At 38.9% G+C, this 19,892-nt stretch overlaps 5 protein-coding genes across 6 annotated transcripts; 3 read left to right on the top strand and 2 right to left on the bottom strand.

The window, feature by feature from the left end:
- The first annotated feature begins 37 nt into the window (after positions 1-37).
- LOC6582511 (coatomer subunit zeta-1) lies at positions 38-1,369 on the top strand. The gene is made up of 4 exons (XM_002008176.4): positions 38-161; positions 226-593; positions 651-741; positions 1,078-1,369. Exons 1-4 carry the CDS (start codon positions 102-104, stop codon positions 1,123-1,125), a joined length of 567 nt encoding a protein of 188 aa, XP_002008212.2. The 5' UTR covers positions 38-101; the 3' UTR covers positions 1,126-1,369.
- A 3,646-nt stretch (positions 1,370-5,015) lies between these two features.
- LOC6582510 (guanine nucleotide-binding protein G(f) subunit alpha) lies at positions 5,016-9,572 on the top strand. The gene is made up of 5 exons (XM_002008175.4): positions 5,016-5,335; positions 7,320-7,514; positions 7,582-7,750; positions 8,496-8,593; positions 8,662-9,572. The coding sequence occupies exons 1-5, from the start codon at positions 5,325-5,327 to the stop codon at positions 9,368-9,370; spliced, it is 1,182 nt and encodes a 393-aa protein (XP_002008211.1). The 5' UTR covers positions 5,016-5,324; the 3' UTR covers positions 9,371-9,572.
- A 5,309-nt stretch (positions 9,573-14,881) lies between these two features.
- LOC6582508 (peptidoglycan-recognition protein LD) lies at positions 14,882-18,195 on the bottom strand. The gene is made up of 4 exons (XM_002008173.4): positions 17,953-18,195; positions 17,452-17,736; positions 16,836-17,014; positions 14,882-16,772 (listed from the first exon to the last, which is right to left on the bottom strand). The coding sequence occupies exons 1-4, from the start codon at positions 17,972-17,974 to the stop codon at positions 16,431-16,433; spliced, it is 828 nt and encodes a 275-aa protein (XP_002008209.2). The 5' UTR covers positions 17,975-18,195; the 3' UTR covers positions 14,882-16,430.
- LOC6582509 (alpha-tocopherol transfer protein-like) lies at positions 15,145-16,409 on the top strand. Its single transcript, XM_015162482.3, has one exon. It carries the CDS (start codon positions 15,145-15,147, stop codon positions 16,126-16,128), a length of 984 nt encoding a protein of 327 aa, XP_015017968.1. The 3' UTR covers positions 16,129-16,409.
- Positions 18,196-18,381: 186 nt separating the features above from the next.
- Positions 18,382-19,886, bottom strand: LOC6582507 (transmembrane protein 11 homolog, mitochondrial). Of its 2 annotated transcripts, none has more exons than XM_002008172.4 (4): positions 19,794-19,886; positions 19,337-19,485; positions 19,091-19,275; positions 18,382-19,027 (listed from the first exon to the last, which is right to left on the bottom strand). In XM_002008172.4, the coding sequence occupies exons 1-4, from the start codon at positions 19,814-19,816 to the stop codon at positions 18,860-18,862; spliced, it is 525 nt and encodes a 174-aa protein (XP_002008208.1). In that variant the 5' UTR covers positions 19,817-19,886; the 3' UTR covers positions 18,382-18,859. The 2 variants fall into 2 exon arrangements, with proteins under 2 accessions (XP_002008208.1, XP_015017966.1); XM_015162480.3 differs by having other exon boundaries at positions 19,765-19,858.
- Positions 19,887-19,892: the final 6 nt, after the last annotated feature.

Here is a 19,892-nt window from a genome sequence, read left to right as displayed (position 1 = left end):
TCAAGTTAACAGAAAAATAACAGCATAACATAACTAGCGTTCATCGATAACTCAACAATAAACAGCTGTCTCTTATCGAATGAACAAACCAGTGCTGGTAAATGCGTAGCGGCCGCAAAGAATTGTGTTTTGCTGGCAACAAGATGGACGGATTTATGATGGTAATTGTGAATTTAAATGTTTACTATGAGTTGAACTAAAGTATGACACTCCTTTGCTGTGTAGGACATTATCAAGGGCATGTGCATTATGGATAATGATGGCAACCGGATACTGGCTAAGTACTATGACAAAAACATTCTGTCCACGTTGAAGGAGCAGAAGGCGTTTGAGAAAAATTTGTTTAACAAGACGCACCGCTCCAACACTGAAATCATCATGCTCGATGGTCTGACGTGTGTTTACAAAAGCAACGTGGACTTGTTCTTCTACGTGATGGGCAACGCGTACGAAAATGAGCTGATATTGCTGTCGGTGCTCAACTGTTTGTATGACTCCATAAGCCTTATCCTGAAAAAGAACGTTGAGAAGCGCCTGGTGCTGGATAACCTGGAGATTATTATGTTGGCATTTGATGAGATTTGCGATGGCGGGTAAGTAGTTGAACAACTAAATAAACGATGCGATTTATATATGATTTATTTTTGCAGCATAATTCTGGATGCGGATCCATCGTCTGTGGTGAAACGTGTCGATTTACGCAACGAGGATATTCCAATTGCCGAACAGACCGTGGCTCAGGTAACTAACACACTAAATGGTCTATTTTGGTAGCACTAGCACAAACAGTTTCCTAATCCAACTCTATGAACAATATCTAGGCATATCAAATGCTCGCTCTTTTAAGTTAAACTAGATGTATTTAAATCCATGCAGCACTTATGTATATTAATTTATGTTATGTTATTTATAAACTTGTCTTTGACGCAAAGAGTTTACTCTATTAGTTGTATTCCTTTCGTTTGATCAAAATAAATGTGTAGTATTGGCTCATTGACAGCATTATGCATTTTATTTCACTTATCATTTCTGAACAAGTACATTAGTTAATTGCTTTCTGATGTTTCTCTATTTCAGGTGTTGCAATCGGCGCGCGAACAGTTGAAGTGGTCCATACTGAAATGAGGTCAGGTCGGTCGCAAACGTAACCAGATTCAGTAATACTGTCAATACATTCGATTTATATCTATTAAATTTCGCCTAGAGTGTAATATACATATACATATAACATATATATTTAACTAGAGACAATGTCGTTCGTTCTATATAATGTTTGCTGTATGCCAATGTACAATATTTAATACAAGCTCTTCAAAAGACTATGAGTAAGCTGTAAAATGGTAATTAACAATAAAGTTTTCTAACTGTATGAGAAGTCAGATACCCTGTACAATGCCACAACACAATAGACAACTACAATAAGCTCCTGTTAAATATATATACTTGAAGTACTGGCAGTAAAGTGTGTAGTAGGAAAGGCGTAAGCACTTGATCAAACTTAATGCTGTTAATTATAGTCCGATTAGGTTATTTGTATAATCTCAACATCTTTATAATGCGCTCCATAAACTGAGCTCTTCTAATTTTAGACGACGCAGAAAATGTTTGCCTGGTAAATGGCGCCTTAACACTTACACAAGGAGGATGTTTTTAATAAAATTAAGTAAATGGATTGTAAGAATGGTCACTAAAATAGGCTTAAGTTTGCCAATCACTTTATTGACTGGGATTTGTTTTGAAACTAGTATATACCTGCTTGTGTTTTACGATTGTGAAAGGCACTTAAGACTTATAAAACAGTTCTTTTTTGGACTCGATTACCTCTATATACTTATAGCCCTATATTGCGTAGCAGAGTTAACGTCAGCAGTCTTAGGCAATAAGCAGAAGATTTTCCTCATCGAGCTGATGATTCAAATGTTGTTGATATAATTGCTATCATGCAACGCCAGCTTCATCCATCATCTACCCCACAGACATGTACCGCGTACGTGTTAGTAGACTCTTTAATCAAATGCTTGTCAACATTGCGAAAATTCCGATTTGCCCCCCACTCCAAACAGCGGAGTTCCCATCGCTGGGGCCGATAGATAATCAATGCCTTGTTTTGTCGCCTGTTTGTCAAATTAGACAGAAACAGGAGCGAGAGGCAAAATGGAGCCTTATCAGATACATGCGGCTGCAGCCTGATACGGATGTATCATATATAATACTCGCATACACACTCACACACACACACCCACCTGCAACATTCATTCCCTTTTGACAGTTGTCACTAATTATGGATTGCTTAGATCACGTTTCATATTTGCCCCTATACCATATTTAGAACCGACGTAACCTGCTGATTACGTGAGTATTCTCAGCTTGCTTTAGGTTTTTATATGTATCTGCAAGAAGGGGCTCGCCAAATAGTATAACAATTAAACTGAGTGTCTTAAATATACAACTTAATTAGTTGCTTAATCGTATAAGTGAAGATTATACTTGGTTCGGTTTCGTTAAGATTTTACTCTAAGCCCGTAGTCCTAATGAATTACATGAAGAGTTGGTATGAGGCCTAGAGATAATGTAAGAGGAATGAAGTAAAATGTGAAGAGGAAATCCTATGTTCCCATGAGAGATAAAGAAGAATAAATATGCATAGAAAATAAATACATAGGACAACAAACATTGCTAGTATTGAAAGAATAAATTCAATGTACGACCCTTAGATAAACATAGCTGTCTTGCCAATTGAGTGAAGAAATTACTGATTATGATAATTTTCTTGTTTTTGCGTACACACCGAAAATTGTTGACTTTTCAAGAGTTCTTGGAGGACGGAATGCATTGAAAGCTTTATCAATTACCGATTACCGATTAGCGCCATGTTCGCCTCTCTCTTTTTGTTGTTGCTTTGTTTTTTTTTTTTTTTTTTGCCAAGATCCAAATCGGCAAAATTTATGGCCACGCCTCAAATCTGATTTATATAACATAAACTCGTGGTTATACAGCTTATGATCCGGTTATATTGTTCATTAGCCATTTGAATAGCTGAGTAATTGGTGTTTGGAGCTTCACGTACTTAGATCGTTATTTTTTCGCGAGTTTCTAGAGAATCCTCGAGCAGATCTTCCAATACAAATTATCAAGTGAAGGAGCCAATTGATACTAGGAAATGAATGGCGACTTGTTTTTCGGGTTTGTATTGTTATTGATAAATGAACTTCAGACCAAATAGTTGGCATTCCAGGCATTACTAGGTAATTATCTAGTATTGACTAAGCTTGTTGTTAATTAATCAAATTATTGTGAAATTTGAGTCAACGATAAGCACTAGGAGGTAAAAGTTTCGTTTCAATTTATTGGTGTTCTTCAGTTATTTAGGGTAGTTATGAATTTATCATGAAAATTGTAACAAACAAGATATCAATATCATAATAGAAAAATATATTTATGACGCGAAATTTCTATCTAGATGCGGTTCGATTTCACCATTGTATCATGCTGGATAAACCGTCCGAACTTCAGTTCTATAAAGTTCTTTACCATTCGAGATATAAGAAGTCTTCAAATTCGCTTATCTGTTAGGGTATTTAATCTTCGGAGCATGTTTTCGTTCTTGCTTTTATTTCTTAGTCACCTGAGAAGGTATATGAGTGAAAATTGTATCCATGACTGGGCACGTTTGGGTATCGTGCGAAACTCATAAAGATTATATGATTTGAAGGAAAATTTTTTGCAAATAGATAATAATTGCTGCATTTGCCTAGCCCCAAATATTCAACAGATTTCAGTTCCAGACAAGCAAACAAATAAAATCATATAACAATTACGGTATTGATAGCAAACCCAATCACAGTGAGCATTCACTGGGCAATTAAAGAGCTGAGCGACTGACCTTGCCCCGATGACTTGGATACCCCCTTCAGCACCTAAAGGCCGCTCGAGAGCTGAGTTAAGCAACCACTTGAATTGGGTTCAACGAATTGTTGTCTGCAGAACAGAACAACACAATGATCAGTCTGAGTACTTTTTTGGGTGGCATTGAGTCTGCCATTGACACTCATCATTCAGCAGTCAGCAGACATTGTGTTCGCCCCTGAACCAGGCAGTTGGTTACACATACGCATCGTTGGCTGGCAACAGGCTGCTGTCAGTGATGGCCATAAATCGTCCCAGCTTATGCTGGTTAGGGATGACAGAGCCTGTAAAGCCTGCCGATTAGTTAGTTACACAGCAACAATCGACAAACAATAATCGAGTGACATGCACGATATCACGAGCTAGTAACAGCTTTTTGGGATGGTATTTTAATTACATGTACTTTCAAGTGTTTCGATATTGTTGTTTTTACTGTTGCTGTTGCTCTTGCTGTTGCTATTGCTGATTTTGTGTACCCACAAATATAAAGCTGCTAGCAATCCATTTAATCATATATAGTGCATATGTAAACACTAGACAATGAGTATCGGACAACAACAATTCATAAATTTGCCAGCGCCACATTTCCATGGGTAATTCATGTAATCCATCGCGTCGAGTGCATCTGCATATAACTCACGTCCACCAGGTAGAATTCCATTGGCAAGTGGCCAAACAATGTGAGTGGTAAATGGGCCAGGGCTTAATCAAACACTATCCTGTCGAATGTCAAAACTAACACCTGAGCCAATGTGTTCAGGTGTGTGTCGGGGCAGTAGAATCTAAACAGAAAGAGGATCATATGTTGTTATTGTTTTTGTTATTGAGCCTCAAATGGCAGGCGTGATTATGGCTGGCTAAACTCTCGTGATCTGCTTCCGCTCTCCCTCTTTCTATATATCTCTCTCCCACTCCCCATCGATAAAGCCGCTTGGCTCTCGCCCTCCCAGATAGTGGCCACTATATACATATGTGCACAAATTGGCCTGGCTATCTTATCGCAGCTATTGTACATTCTCACTTCGTACAAGCAATTAACAAACGATTGCAGCTCGTCCGCACGGCACAGGGTTCGTCGGGCTAGGTATTTAATAAATAAGACCATTCGCTCGGAGTTCCAGTACTGTGACACCAGAAAAGAACGTTAGACGTGTCGTGCGGAGCTCTTCAACAGAAAGTGAAATAAAAAGTCTAGCTAAATGGACAGCTATTTGAAGATCATCCGTCGAGTGCTATCAAAACAAAGACCAACTCTGGCATAAACATAAACTGTCAACAAGCTAAAGAATTCAAAGTATTCAAGTGAACTGTGTGCAATAAGAAGAGAGAAAGAGAAATAATATAAACAAATAAAATTACAACAAGCAATAAAAGCTAAAGAAACTTAAGCAATCAAGATTGAAGAAACATTAATCAACATGAAACTGAGGTGAGAAAACGTGCCATTTTGATCAAGGTTTTATAAGCTACGATTACTTTTACTAGAAAATCCATTTAAAGTAAATTTTGAATTGCAGTAGACAATTATAAGCTCATATAATATTGTATCAGCGTGATATGTCAAAAAAGCTATCAACCCTATCAGTGGAATGGAAATTGTCCCCTTCACGCTTACAGTTCACCTACACACATAAGTAGCTCATATCGTTAAAGGTCTTTTTGTTGCTAATTACATTACATTATTTTCTAAAAGATGATGCAACTGTTTAGCGATTTTACATACACAATTATATTATTTTTAGATATTACCCATGTAGTACTTACATATTATATATTTATCATATTCACATAAAGTACTTTTGAAGCAATTTGAGACTGAAACTTAAATTTGTATTTTAGCAAACTATTTATCACTTCTCTATCCGACTTGTTAGAAAGCTAATATGTTAAAGTAACATTCTTCAAATATCTGCCTCTAAGAATAGTCAAGCAAAACATATTTATATTTCTAATGTCTTCTACTGCCCGCATGAAAAGCAAACCAATTCGCTTCACAATCAACGACCTTTGGTAATATAAATGTTTGCAATATCTATATTTGCAGTATTGGCACATGAAAATAATTAGTCAAATGTACAGTTTCTTAATTTTTATAGCTGTTTAGATTAGCACGGGACTTGGTTGGTTGGGTTAATAAGGAACCAAACGCTGATAGTCAAATAGTTGACCATAATAGCTCTGTTGCTAGGCTCAAATGTTGTAATAGAGTTCAACGGACAGTGTTTGAAATTATAGTCATAAATGTAAGGCCAGCTAAATCAATTTCCTGGCTATAAAAGTAAATAAAATACAGAAATACAGAAAATAATTCTAATTCGTTCGCTAGGCTGACTCATCATTCGTTATTAGGCGGAGACCATAGAATGATTGGGGGATAGGTTATGGTTCTGTTTAAATAGTAAACATAGGTATTGCGACACACGGCCGGACAGGTAGCCAGTTAGACAGACAGACTTCCAGTGAATAAGACATGCCCCAAAGGCTAGCTTCATCATTATCATTATAAATATTATGTGGAACACAAGGCGAGAGAGCTGAGCGCCGGCAGTAAAGTTGATGCCAGTTGCCTGATAAGTTGTTGTGCTATCTGGAGTATTGTTGGGGCGCCCGACACTTGATAACGGCCTACTAGAGGGCGTGGCCACTGGCACGGTGCAGTTGGCCAGCCAACCAGCCAGCAATAAGTCCCATAATTTTTTTTTATAATTTTGCTTTTATTTTGTCAATTGCCAATTGAAATTGGCGCTATAAATTCTGCAAATGAACTCTCTGCGACGCCCCTGTTCGCCAGGCACTTGATTCATTTGTTTTGTGAATGATTAGTCAATTGACCAGCAAATTGTTCAGAGCAAAGTGCATAATATTTATGACAATCGTTAGGTCAGACTCCTCCTATAATATGCAACAATTAGGGGCTGTGTCTCGGCTAAGTGGTTGGTGTCACTGATAAGAAAGACACGACACGTGCCTTCTCGGCCCGATCTGGGCTCGATCAGCAGGCCAATTAGCAGCGCAAATAGGTTCAGCTAATTAATGTTTGTACTCGCTGAAATTGCCAATTGGTGTAGCATCTAGAAACAAGCAGACCGAGACAACGCGCCAGCCAGACAAACTTTTCTTCTTCATTTTTATGACTGTATAGCACAATTGGTGCTCTGTGCTCGGTTTTATCTATTGCGTATTCTGTATCTATAGGGAGTGGGTCGATGTGCGAGTGTGCGTGTGTGTGTGCTTTTAATTAAACATACATCAGAGCTAAATAAATGTGTGCTCTTTAATTTAGCAAAAGCGTATCGAGATTGCAAACATTCGCCCACTTCTATAAATAGCTAATTAGACCTTTGCGGGTATTTTCTTTGGAAGTCATCTATGTAAGTAAATATTTCATTTTCCGTTTTCTGTTTGCATTGCAGACTTTTGCGCTGTTTGCGCAACCCAAAGCAATCAACGCGGCAGAAGGAGGAAGTGCATCATCATATGATCAGTGACATGTCCTCCAACTTCAAGGATACGACGGTTAAGATCCTGCTGCTGGGCACCGCCGAGTCCGGCAAGACAACGATCATTAAGCAGATGCGCATACTGCATATCAACGGATTCACAGACGAGTAAGTAAAGCCTAACTCTGGCCCAGTCGAGTGGGTGGTCGGTATAAAGTCTTCGTCTTTACTTTAGTGAACGTCGCGAAAAGATACCCGAGATCTATCAGAACATCCATGACTCAATAAAGCAGCTGGTGCTACAGATGGAGCCGCTGGGCTTACGGTTTGGCAGTGTCACTAGCGAACGTAGTGCTCACTATATCCTGTCCCTGCCAGCCGAGGCGCCAGAGTACTTTACAGAGGTGAGTGATAGCCATAGACGTACGTGTGAGTGGGACAGCAGTACAATAATCCCACCTAAAGCTAACGGCTTTGCCAGTATCTTATCCTACGCAACACACTTCAAACGCTGTCGCAGTTAGAATTTCGTTAGTTCTTGAGCCGCACAATCAACGAAAAGTGATTTTTCATCACTCGAAACTTGCGTCAAAGCGGCACGTTTTGCCCACAAACAAAACAACACAAGACACAAATACTTGTTCCTTCAACAGCGGAGATATCTCCTATTTCTATTGCGGTATTATTTTCATTCCTATTTCCATGTACATACATATATGTGCATACATACATGTATGACAATTGATCGAAGAGCAATTCGTTGAGCGATCGGCAGTTGTTATCAGGCAGAGCGATTTGATTGATTGCAATGTCATTAACTAAATGAGTTGGTTAAAAACTTTCCTACAAGTGTTTTTTGTTTGTCTTCTTTTTTTCATTAAACACTTCCTGGGAATGGAAGACCTGCAGACGGTGGGAAAGTGTAAAACGAATTAGTCACATTTTTGGCAGCCGGTCAATCAATTTATATAGCCAGTGCCACCAGAGGCGAGCAATCGATAAACATTGATCGATAAGATAAATGCCAGTCAGTAAATTCAACAATTTTTTCGTAGTCCGTTTTTGAGTTTTCTCCCCTTGTCCAAAAGCAAATGAATCACAATCGCAACATTGAAACTGATTTTGGATTATCTTATACATTTATTACAGGAGTACTGCGACCATGTTGTGACACTCTGGAATGATGTGGGCATACGCGCCTGCTATGATCGCTCGAATGAATTCCCACTGCTTGATAGTGCCAAATAGTAAGTTCCTTTAGCCAATGCCCAAACATAACTCGTTATTAACATCTGGTTTTTCGCATCTTCTACAGTTTCCTTGATAACTTTGCGAGAATATCTGAGGAGGAGTATATTCCCAGCACTGAGGACATTTTGCACAGCAGAAAGGTAACCACTGGCATCTCGAAAATCACTTTCCGTGTGCCCATACCCAAGAGTCTGGGCGGCGGAGAGCAGGAGTTTCGCATGTATGATGTGGGGGGACAACGCGATGAGCGAAACAAGTGGATACAAGTATTTGAAGGCATTCAGGCGGTGCTGTTTCTCATTTCCTGTAGTGAATTCGATCAGAATCTGCGGGAGGATCCCAAACAGAATCGCCTGCAGGAGGCGCTCAATTTGTTCCGTGCCGTTTGGCAGAATCGCTTCCTCGCCTCCGCCGGCCTCATTGTCTTCCTCAACAAATATGATATTATGGAGCGGAAAATACGCGCTGGCAAGCATATAGTGGATTATTTTCCGGAATTCGAGGAGTTCAGTAAACGGCCGCAACAGCAACAAAGCTGCTTCGATGAGTGCGACTGGACGAAAATGTTCATCAAGCAGAAGATGATTGACATCACTCACGAGCAGTTCAAGCGCAACTCTCGCAACCAATGCGACGTCACTTACTCAGAGAGAGAGTGCTATTACCATTTCACTGTTGCCACCGATACGCGTTGCATTCGTGACGTGTTCAGCGATGTGCAGCAAATGATTTTATCTGAAAACATAAATATGGCCGGCTCTTCACTCTTCTAATGAGCAAATAATTCTCAGTAAAGAGCATTCTTTACCAACTGTGATTTTCTATGCTATAATTTATATTGTAAGCACCATATTCATATATAAATCTAAAATTACAGATTACACAATTAGCAGCTTTAATCTACACATATATTTATAATTTATTTACATATAAGAAAATACAGAAAATACCAACCACTCAGACAAAAAATAAACACGTCTTTCTTTATCCCGTTTAAATAACAGTGCTGTAAAGGAGCACACCTTTGCTGCGGCAAAGGTGGACACGAGTTTCTCGATAACTTCGATAACCAAATCACGACTTATTGATTTTATTGAGCTCGGTGTTAAGCGCCAACTTGAATTTTATGATTATACATGAATTAATTGATTAGATAGTATTGCTCATTGAAAAGAAGTGATTAATAATTGTTTATTATTATTTTATACTTAAACAAATATATAGAATTTTAAAAGAATTAAACATTGAATTAACGGCCATTAGTCCAACTCTGCTAAGCAGGCAAGCATTTTCAGCCTGGCTTTTTGTACTTTAAATTGGCGATTTGTTCGTTTTTGTTTGATTCTGCTTCGAACTTTTGTCAGGTGCAGACGTTTCCAAAGCGGGTTTGCGAGGTTTTTTTGTTTTGTTTTGTGGTTTTTGCCGAAATTTAATCTCGTGCGTTAACGGAAAATCAACGCTAGTTGGCTGCTAAACACTAAAATCAATTAGGTAAGTTTTTTAATTACACTCTTGTGGGCATACAAGAAATACGACCAAAAAAAAAAAAACAAAGACACAAGAAACTTTGGTATTATCTTGTGCAATTACAACCGAGAGACCGTTGTTGAAACCCAACAATAACAATTATACAATGCAGTGGCAAGTGCTAATGTCAATGTGTAAACCCAAGCCCGAAATGTTTACCCGTGTACATTCGCAATGACTACCTATGTTGTATGCCGCTTAATTAAACATGTTTTTTTGCGTTTTAAGTAAACATAAATGTAAATTGTAGCGATGTTTGCTGGCAGTTGTTGCTAAGGTGCTTAACGCCCACTGCTATTGCCAAAAAAAGAGATCATAAATTACGTTCTTACTCTGTACATGCTCAAAAACATATGCAAAAATGTTTTTGCCAAATTCGTCGCCTTCAAAGTCTTTGTATATTTTTGGCAAGATCAACTTTGACTTAAACAATTCCATTGCTAAACATTTAGATAATGCTAGAAGCTAAGCTTAATTAGAAGTGGAAGAAGATAAAAAGAGAAGACCTTTTTGGTAACATAATTAAGGTATAAACCTAAAATTTTTGTACCGTTTAAATTATTATTTACAAAAGTGGAGGGTAAAGACTGTTGCCAATCAAACTTGAAGCATTTCAAAAAAGGTCTCCCTAACTCGAAAAAGCTTAGTCTTATGGTTTGTTGAAGTTGTTGCGAATTCCTATTGTCATTGTTATTGTCTATCTTTCAAAGTTGGCCCTCTTGCTTCAGTTGCTGTAGTGCGCTGTAATGTGTTTATTAAAAACTATTATTGTTCACATTTGAGCGGCGGCATCTTTATGGCCATGTGGAGCAATTGGACGAAGTTTCTGTTGTAAACTCGTTATGAGCGCGAAAATATGTATGTATGTGAATAAAGGCAAAATATATATATAATATAAATGAATATATATAAAGTTATATATATATATATATATATATATTAAAAAACGTGCCAACGATGAGTGCGCACATTACACAAGGCGCACAAGTGTGTGAAAAAAAGTAGAAAAAATGTTTATAAGTCGTTGAGTAGGTCGATCAGCTGCTTTGAAACCTGTCATGAAGGTCGAAGCCTGTAGGAAAAAATGGGTAAACAACTGAAACCTAACAAAAACTGTTAATGGCAAAAATGTGGTGGAGCTCCAACTAAAACTAGAGCAAAAACCATTAGTTGTCTTAGATACAGATCAACAGGCTATTAAACCAGTTAGTCTTAAGAAAACGCATGATATTTCAATTACCAAAGTTCATCAATTGACATTGAAATCGTGCTCTCAATTCCATTAAATTAACAGACATATAACATTTTTACACTGCTTAGTATCTGAATTTAAGATACTAACTAGCCTATTTTTTTTTATTCCATGTTAATTTCATTAGACTTTGAAGGGCTCGTGGAATGTAGCTTGAGAGATCTACCTACTCGCTATGCTAAATAAATAAATAATGTTGTGTAATACCAAACCCATTTCGTATGGCCGCGAAACAAAAGGTTATGACAATAAAATAGCCAACGCTTTTCGCTTTTCCTCTTTTCAAAATAAATAAAAACACAAAATCAAAATACTACAAACTCGACCTCAACGCCCAGCTAATGCAATTGTCTAACATCGAACTTAAATTTCAATCAAGCAATAATATGCGGAGAGCTCAACAAACATGTTTCCAAGCGGATGACGATTCGAGATTTTTTTCCTTTTTCATTTGCCCCAAACTTTATGTGCATCAGCAACATCATTAGCTGTAACATCTAATAACAGCAGCAGCAGCAGTAACAACAACAACAACAACAACCAGCAATAAACATAAGAGCAAAGCATTTAGTTTTCAAGGTTCGAGCTGGTGTTGTTGCTTTGGCTGCTGCTGTTGGAAATGGGCGCCATGAAAATGCAAATTTTTGCCATGAGCAATGAGTTTCGACGTCTTTCAATGAGCCTAATCATTAATATGTCTACAGCTCAACAAATCAGTGGAATAAACAAAGTGAAAAAGGCATGAAAAGGCAAAAAACCGCTAAGCTAAAAAACAGCTCGATTTAAGACAACTATCCAGCCAAGCAACTGACTCAGTGGCTCACCGACTGACCAACTGACTGAGATTACTCAATAGCAATAACAGCAGCAACAGCAGCAACAACAACAACATTTTGTGCCGCTACCTTTGATTACTGTTGACTTGGACTTGGACAGGCTAACAGTCTAGTCTGGCCAAAAGGTTTGCCTGTCTACATGCGCACTTTCGGTTTTCTGAAAAAAAAAAAACTTGTTCGCTGCCATGCAGCAGCAACAGCAACAACAGCAACACCAACAACACCAAAAGCAACCGATCAAATTGCATTTCGGATTCGGTTTTGGACAGCCTCAGCTTCAGTCTCTGCTGCCGCTGCTGCTGTTGCTGCTGCTGCTGCTGCTGCTCTCAGTGTTTCGCTGTGTGGCCATTATATAATCCAGTTAATTTCTTTAAACATTTTTTCAAGCCACTTTTTGTTGCTTTGCGTCATTCGTTGTTCAGAGCTCGCGCTGCTCAGTTGTGCCGTTACGCGACGCGCCAGTTATCGACTGGATATATAACTAAATAGCTATAGCTATAACTGGACTTTATATACATATATATTTATATTTATACAGAATATATTAAAGAGCAAAGGATACCAAGTCCTGCAGTGTAAGTGTGTGTGTCTCAGTGTGTATCTGTAAAAAATCCGCAATAAACAAAATATTGCAAAAAATTACGAAATATTAAAGCAAAAGAAAATGAAAAAACAGACATAATTGAATAGTAATATTTATGAAATTAGCAAACTGCAGTCGAAGCTTCATATTGATGTCTTCAGTTGCAGTACGATATTAGCCTGGCACCGCAGAGCCACGCAATAGCCAGCAGCTCAACCACAGCAACCACCACAAGCACAGCCACTTGACAAGCCCCAAGCGCCTAATAAACATGTTGAAACCCCTTCCAGTAGAGAGCTGCATCGGTCATCGAGTGGCCCAATGTGGGGAACTGTGATGGAGACAGACCATTGGTAGACGCTGAATGTTTGTGGGTGTCATTGCCCAATGACGACATTTTTCGAAATCCCATTTTCGACTGATGAAAACTCGAAAGAAAATGCAAATTTTTTCGATGTTATTTTTAGCTGGAAATGCATCTTTTGGTCAGATTTAGTTTATGATTGCATAAATCCATAAACAAAAAACCCACGCCAAACATGAGTCAATTAAATGTCACAGTATTTGCATGGGAGCCCACTGATTTGCATATGTATCATGACCAAATGAAGTCAACAAACGAAACGAAACTGACAAACGAAACAAACAAATAGGCAAATATAAACTTTAAAGGCGAATAATTAATTCATTTTTGAACCAAAGGCGAAAAAGGTCAACAGAACAACTAAATTTGAGATACTCCTACAATATGAGAATGGATTTTTTCAATAATGAGAGTATGGGTTAATAATGGATACATGAGTTAAAGATGGGGGCAGATGAGAGTTGAGATAGAGCATAGGAAAGAGACAAGAAGATGGCCGGAAAGAAAAGATGCGAATGAAAAGATTATAATAGCTGAGGTTGGATATTATAATAGAAGAGATAAGATGAAAATAAAAAGGGAGTTAGATAACAGGAAGCATTTATAGTTATAATAGAAGAAAATAGTAACAGAAAAAGAGGAAAAGCAAAAGATGATTATGATAATGAATAAGGGAAATAAGAGGAAACCGAAAATTTAACTTTTATTTGATAAATCTATACTTAAAAAAAAGAAGATATATGTAAGTATATTGCTAAGTTTGTATCCATTAAAGTAATAATAGAAGAAGATCGAATAAGTAAAAGAAAAAGTTAAAGAAATGACTTGCATAAAACTGTATAAGCTGTAAAATTATTAGGTTGTATCATATTATGTATAAACAATGTTTGAAGACAAAATATAAAGCTTTGAATGGAAAAATAAATAAATCTGTACATATGTACAAGAGTATACAAACTGTGGGGGAACAGAAGTGTAGAAAATCAGGTAAATCTACCTCCAGCTGAGACTGTGACTGTTACTGTGATTGTGACTGTGTTTGTCTTGCTTTCCATAGACACATTTTACATACATATGGACAATTATCTGTGTGAATTTGCATGTGCACAAAAAGCTAAAAGCAGGAAAACAACTTATGTAATGGTAAAAACAAATAAAACAAATTAAGCTTAAGTCTGAAGCCAACAAACAGCTGCTGCAAAAAAAACAGTTGAACTCTTTCATATGGCGGGGACAACGACTCGAGTTTAAAATGTTCCACATATATAAAAAATATACACATATAATTTATATATACATATTTACATATATTTAGCTTGACCCGCTTTCAGGCAACAAAAGGTTTTGAACTTGAACCAATTCGCATATATATATTTCTCTTTTTTTTTTTTTTGGTTTTTTTTTTTGCTCATCCGTTGTGCGCTTATAAAATGATTTGAATTTATTGTCCGGCAAGAAAATAATTTACATATGTATGAAAAGCTACTTTAAGCAGTCGCTGAATCAGACTCAGTTTGCGATGGTTTCTATTTCTCTGCAGATGGATAAATATATATGTATATATATATTTTATATATTTGGTTTTTAGGCATAATTAGCAAATATTTATTTGCCAATTGAGCCTTGAGCTAAGACCTTGAACCAATTTTTTGCAGTTGTGAATAGTGTCTTTGATTGTCTTAAGTTAAAACAATGTTTAGAGTTGATTAGCTGATGGAGATCTGTGAGCAAAATAATGAAATTAGGGCTTGTATATTAACATCGTGATAAAACAATTGATCAAGACTTTAGACTTTGGTCAGATTAATTAAACCAATACAATATTTTCCCTTTTTTTATGTTTGGCTAATTTGTAAACTTATAACAATTATATAAATATTCAGCATATTAAAACTAATCCGTTGCCCTTTCTTCTCTCTCTTTCTACAGCTAAATAAGATTGCGTATACGCCGCATAGTACAGCAGAAGCGAGTGTCCAGTCGCCATGAAAGAGACCAAGGCATTGGAGGAGGGCGACGCCTCGTTGCTATCCGAATCATTGCTGAAGATTGCCAAGCGGGAGCTGCGCGAGGACAAGTGCACGCGCGAGCAGAGCCTCGAGCAGCTGCGCAACTGGGTGCTAAAGAACGAGGATCTGCAGAATGTGCGCTGCGATGATACCTTCCTGTTACGCTTTCTGCGCGCCAAAAAGTTCAGTGTGCCGATGGCGGAGCAGACGCTGCTCAAGTATCTGAACATTCGGCGCACCTTTCCACACATGGCCACCAAGCTGGACTTTCTGGAGCCGCGTATGACCCATCTCATCGAACAGGGTTACATATTTGCGGCGCCGAAGCGGGACAAGCACGGCCGACGCGTTGTGATCATCAATGCCAAAGGTTTGAATCCAAAGTTTCACACAAGCTGCGATCAGGCAAAGGCGCATTTTCTGACTTACGAGTGCCTCATGGAGGATCAGGAGACGCAAATCACCGGCCTGAGTCATGTGGGCGACTTTGCGGGCGTGACTACGGCGCATGTGACCAACTGGAATCCCACAGAGTTTGCACGCGTCTTCAAATGGGGCGAACAATCGCTGCCCATGCGCCACAAGGAGATCCATCTGATCAATGTGCCTTCCACGCTGAAATGGCTGATTGACTTTGTGAAGAATCGCGTCAGCTCCAAGATGAAAAACCGCCTGAACATCTATGGCAGCGACAAGGAGCTGATGAAGAGCGTCGATGCCGAGTGCCTGCCCCAAGAGATGGGCGGCTCAATGCCCATGCGTGAGATGATCGAGCTGTGGAAACAGGAGCTGGCTAGCAAACGAGATCTCGTTCTGGCCCTCGATCAGAGCACCTTGCTCTCCGATCGTGGCATCCAGCGCCGCAGCAGCTACAATTCCGAGAAGACCAGCACGGGCACCAATTTCGTCTCACAGATCGAGTCCATCGAGGGCAGTTTTCGGAAACTGGAGTTCGATTAGGCACTGCCGGATACCCGATCCAATGGCCCTTACGCTATTCGATATATATATATATATATAGATAAGATTTAGTTGTAGGCATTATCCTTAATTTGTAATTTGCACACGCAGCGCTTTGCTTTGCTGTTGGCTCATCTTCCCGGCTGGCAGCTACTGTTCCGCTGGACTGGGAGCGGGCACTCGCTTTCGCTTTTCGGTGGCACCCCGCTTTAATAATCCTGCGCTTCTTTTGTATACTATTTTTTGTGTGGAGTACAATAATAAAAGAGAACAAAACGAGAGGAACGACTGGCCAGCGTCATTTACTTCACTTCCAGCTGGCCGGCGTAGAACGGCCAGCGCTGTAGCTGCCGATGCAGTGCGTCTGCATCTCTCGCGCTGCGACTCACATTGCGCAGCGCATACAGCTGATAGCCGGGCTGCAGCTTCAGGCGCCTCTGCGACTCCCAGAGCAGCGCCTGAGCCATCTGCAGCTGGCACATGCTAGGCAGCCACTGGCTGAACTCCCCAACAAAGGCCAGCACCAGGGAGCTCGACTGCGGCAGCTCGGTAAAGCTGCTCACGTACTGCCAGCCCCGCGCCTCGTAGGTCTCGCAGTCGCCAGCCAAGAGGAAATTAAACGGCAGCTCACCGATGTGTGCGCGCTGTAAACGAAAGTTATTCAATAAGTGTCAACAATAAATAAATGACTTGCACCTGTGACTCACCTGCAGACCATGCAGCAGACTCGCACAGTTCTCGCTGCACTCCTCGCTCGCCGTGTGCGTAATGTAAACATTGACAACTTTGTTGGCCTCCAGCTGGGCGATATCATGCAAATATGCGCCACTCCATATATCATGTCTGATCAAATTCAATTTGTAGCCATTATAAGGCACAGCAATTGCTGTAAGTATAAAAATAAATTATATATTAGTATTAAATTTGAATATTTGGATATATATTGCATATATATGTATACAAGCGTAAATATTACATTTCACTTTTATATTACAAAAAAAACACTGGAATAATCAGTATATCGGATTTGGTTGCTCCAACATTCGTTCAAGGCATACAAGTTTTTTTTAAGTGTAAGCGCCCAAATCAATAAACAAATTTGTGTTGATTTGTTAACTAATATGTTATTCAAATGCGAATTAGAATCTTCGCTAGTCAACCGCCTAGCTGATTCAGATTCAACTAAGTATTATATTTATTTGCAGCCACATAGTGAATTATTTTTATATCATTGTTTTTTTTTTTTTTTATTATTAAAAATTAAATTAAGCAACAATTAACAGCGGTTTCCTACAATACAGTAAAGTCTCTCACATCACTTACTTTGTTGCCAGAGCAAATAGGTGGCCATCACCAGTCCGCTGATGAACATCAAGAGCAGTCCGATGGTGCGCCAATTGATGCACTCCTTTGTGTATATCGCTGGAGACAAGAGAACTGTAGCGGAAGTGGACGATGTTTCGGATGTGGAGGATCTTCCACTGGGCAGCAGGGGTGTTCGCTCGGTGGGTTCCATGTAAACTTCGATATGCTGATAATTGTCACATGAGCCTGTGTATTTTGGTGATGTGCAGCTCGGATGTAGGCCACCGCCAACGGTCGCATGCACTATGATTATGCGAAATGTTAAACAAACAACAAATAATTACGATAAAAACAACAACGCGAAACGATAAGCAATGTGACACTATTTGTTCGCTTAAGCTGCGCATTTAGTTGCTGAAGAGCTGACTCAGGCTGCGTGTCCGGGAGTAACCCACAATAGCATTTTGTACATAAGAGACAGCTTTCCAGAGAGTCTCTTCAGTTGTGGTCATCACCTACCCACATTCTGATTGACTTCCATTGGACTTCCAGTAGTCCAGCGCAATGGCAGCCCTTGCTCGTTCCGTTCTCACTGGAATTTGCTGGATGATCGTTTTTAATCGGGATTGCACAAAGAAGAAACTGCGACGGCATCGACAAGCTGACTGAGCCACAGACTGAACAGACGCAGCCCGCATGACGTTTCATTACAGCTGTTCTGCAGCACACACACACATACATACATGCAGAAGTGTCCATGTACACTCGCCCTCGGTATGCATGCATACAAATATATATGTGTGTGTGAGTATAGACATAAACGGACCCTGTATTTATGTACATACATATGTAGTAGTTAGATTACACACGCTTGCGACAATTGCTTCCATTATGAACAGTAAATATATGTATGTATGCAAATATATGCGTATATATACATATTTGCAATCGATTTAAATAACACGTTCCGCATTGAGTTTATTTAGTTTCTTGCACTGCTTTTAATTTTTGTTTTCTATACTAATAACAATCACTATTATTATTTATACATACACACAAAGTAATTTTGCTTAATTATTTGTACAGTGCTTCACTTGAACAATCATTTAACTTAAGACTTTTTAGGGCATTAAATACTAGAACATAAATATATGTCATTCATTTATAATGCAATCGCGAATGAATAGCTGCCAAAAATATGCACAACTATAGAGAAACATTCATGTTGACATTTCGGACTCTGAACCACTTTAAAAATTTAACTAGGAAAAACGAAAAATATCGAAATTCTAAAAGAAATGCATACGCCACAGCGTTCAACTAACTTATAAAACCAAATACTTGGGGCCAAGTTCAAGATTACGCGCCGCTTCGTTGCCGCCTGCATTGGCAATGGCTGACTTATCCCAATCAGAGTGCTTATCGTTTACTTATATGACCGCCATATCTGCCAAGCACACAAAGCCGCCGATAAGAAGGTAATGCCACGATGCAAGTATTTGGATTGAGTATTAGGCGCATAGCCCAGGATCACAGGCGAGGATACATCTGTTAACGGCAGTTTGTTTAATGCGACTTCGTTGTTCTCCTCCACCTAACAGAATACATACATACATATTAATATTCATTTGATTAACTAAAATCAAGTTCACATTACCTGATATTGGCAGCAAGGATCATAGTTCCAGGAAACTGTATACAATCCGGTACAGAAGAGCGACATTGCACAAATGGGAGCCGCAATCACTGGACGGTCGTACCACAACAAGCTAGATATTAAGGAAACAACGCCAGTTGCCACTGCAGTCTTATGGAGGCAATTGCCTACCCATATCCAGCGACCTAAGTATACCAAAACGTTAATAAATCGACACAGTATTAAGTAAACATATTTTTAATTTACCCGTCTCATCTCCTAATCGCGGCGGCTCGATGATGATAAAGTCTACTTTGGCCTCAAGCGCCTTTTCCAGCTCTGCTTCAAAGCGTTCGTGTGCATTTGAACTGTCGTAGACTTCTCGAATGACATGAAATGTTGGCTGCTTGCCTGTACTGTAATAACAAGTTGATATATTTAAAATATATTTCATTTTATACACTCACTTAATAACACAAAAATTTAAATTCAAATTTTTGAAATCGAAACGGAATTCGATTGTGTTCAATTGGTATTTATTTTGCGCGTGAATGCGGTCACACTTATATGCAAATGTGCATACATATGTGTGCAATACAATTACATACTTATACACAATATGAAACCGCATCGCAAATTGCATAACTTAGTGAAGACTGCACCATATTTTGAAAGTGGCTCCTTGCTGTTTTTACCTGTTTCTGTAAATGTCGCGCATATTTACCTATCAATGCTCTTGCCAAGCATTTTGCTGCATTTGTTTTGAAGACTATAACTGCGCGTTGTTTTTATGGACTAAGCGATACGATAATATATACCATCG

The sequence above is a fragment of the Drosophila mojavensis genome, unplaced genomic scaffold, assembly GCF_018153725.1.
Source record: "Drosophila mojavensis isolate 15081-1352.22 unplaced genomic scaffold, ASM1815372v1 contig_74, whole genome shotgun sequence".
Lineage (NCBI taxonomy): Eukaryota > Metazoa > Arthropoda > Insecta > Diptera > Drosophilidae > Drosophila > Drosophila mojavensis.
The sequence above is the reverse complement of the archived record's forward strand: the minus strand, read 5'-3'. Positions and strand labels throughout refer to the sequence as shown.

Bases quoted from the DNA above. Each gene is read 5' to 3' on its own strand.
- LOC6582509 (XM_015162482.3), top strand. From the start codon at position 15,145: ATGAAAGAGACCAAGGCATTGGAGGAGGGCGACGCCTCGTTGCTATCC.
- LOC6582510 (XM_002008175.4), top strand. The intron at 7,515-7,581 runs GTAAGTAAAGCC...TCTTTACTTTAG, and splicing joins ATCAACGGATTCACAGACGA to TGAACGTCGCGAAAAGATAC. The intron at 8,594-8,661 runs GTAAGTTCCTTT...CATCTTCTACAG, and splicing joins CTGCTTGATAGTGCCAAATA to TTTCCTTGATAACTTTGCGA.
- LOC6582511 (XM_002008176.4), top strand. From the start codon at position 102: ATGCGTAGCGGCCGCAAAGAATTGTGTTTTGCTGGCAACAAGATGGAC. The intron at 162-225 runs GTAATTGTGAAT...TTTGCTGTGTAG, and splicing joins AGATGGACGGATTTATGATG to GACATTATCAAGGGCATGTG. The intron at 594-650 runs GTAAGTAGTTGA...TTATTTTTGCAG, and splicing joins GATGAGATTTGCGATGGCGG to CATAATTCTGGATGCGGATC.
- LOC6582507 (XM_002008172.4), bottom strand. From the start codon at position 19,816: ATGCTTGGCAAGAGCATTGATAG. The intron at 19,486-19,793 runs GTAAATATGCGC...TTGTTATTACAG, and splicing joins CTTGGCAAGAGCATTGATAG to TACAGGCAAGCAGCCAACAT. The intron at 19,028-19,090 runs GTAATGTGAACT...GTATTCTGTTAG, and splicing joins ATCCTTGCTGCCAATATCAG to GTGGAGGAGAACAACGAAGT.
- LOC6582508 (XM_002008173.4), bottom strand. From the start codon at position 17,974: ATGGAAGTCAATCAGAATGTGG. The intron at 17,737-17,952 runs GTAGGTGATGAC...GCATAATCATAG, and splicing joins GGAAGTCAATCAGAATGTGG to TGCATGCGACCGTTGGCGGT. The intron at 17,015-17,451 runs GTAAGTGATGTG...TTATACTTACAG, and splicing joins CTATTTGCTCTGGCAACAAA to CAATTGCTGTGCCTTATAAT.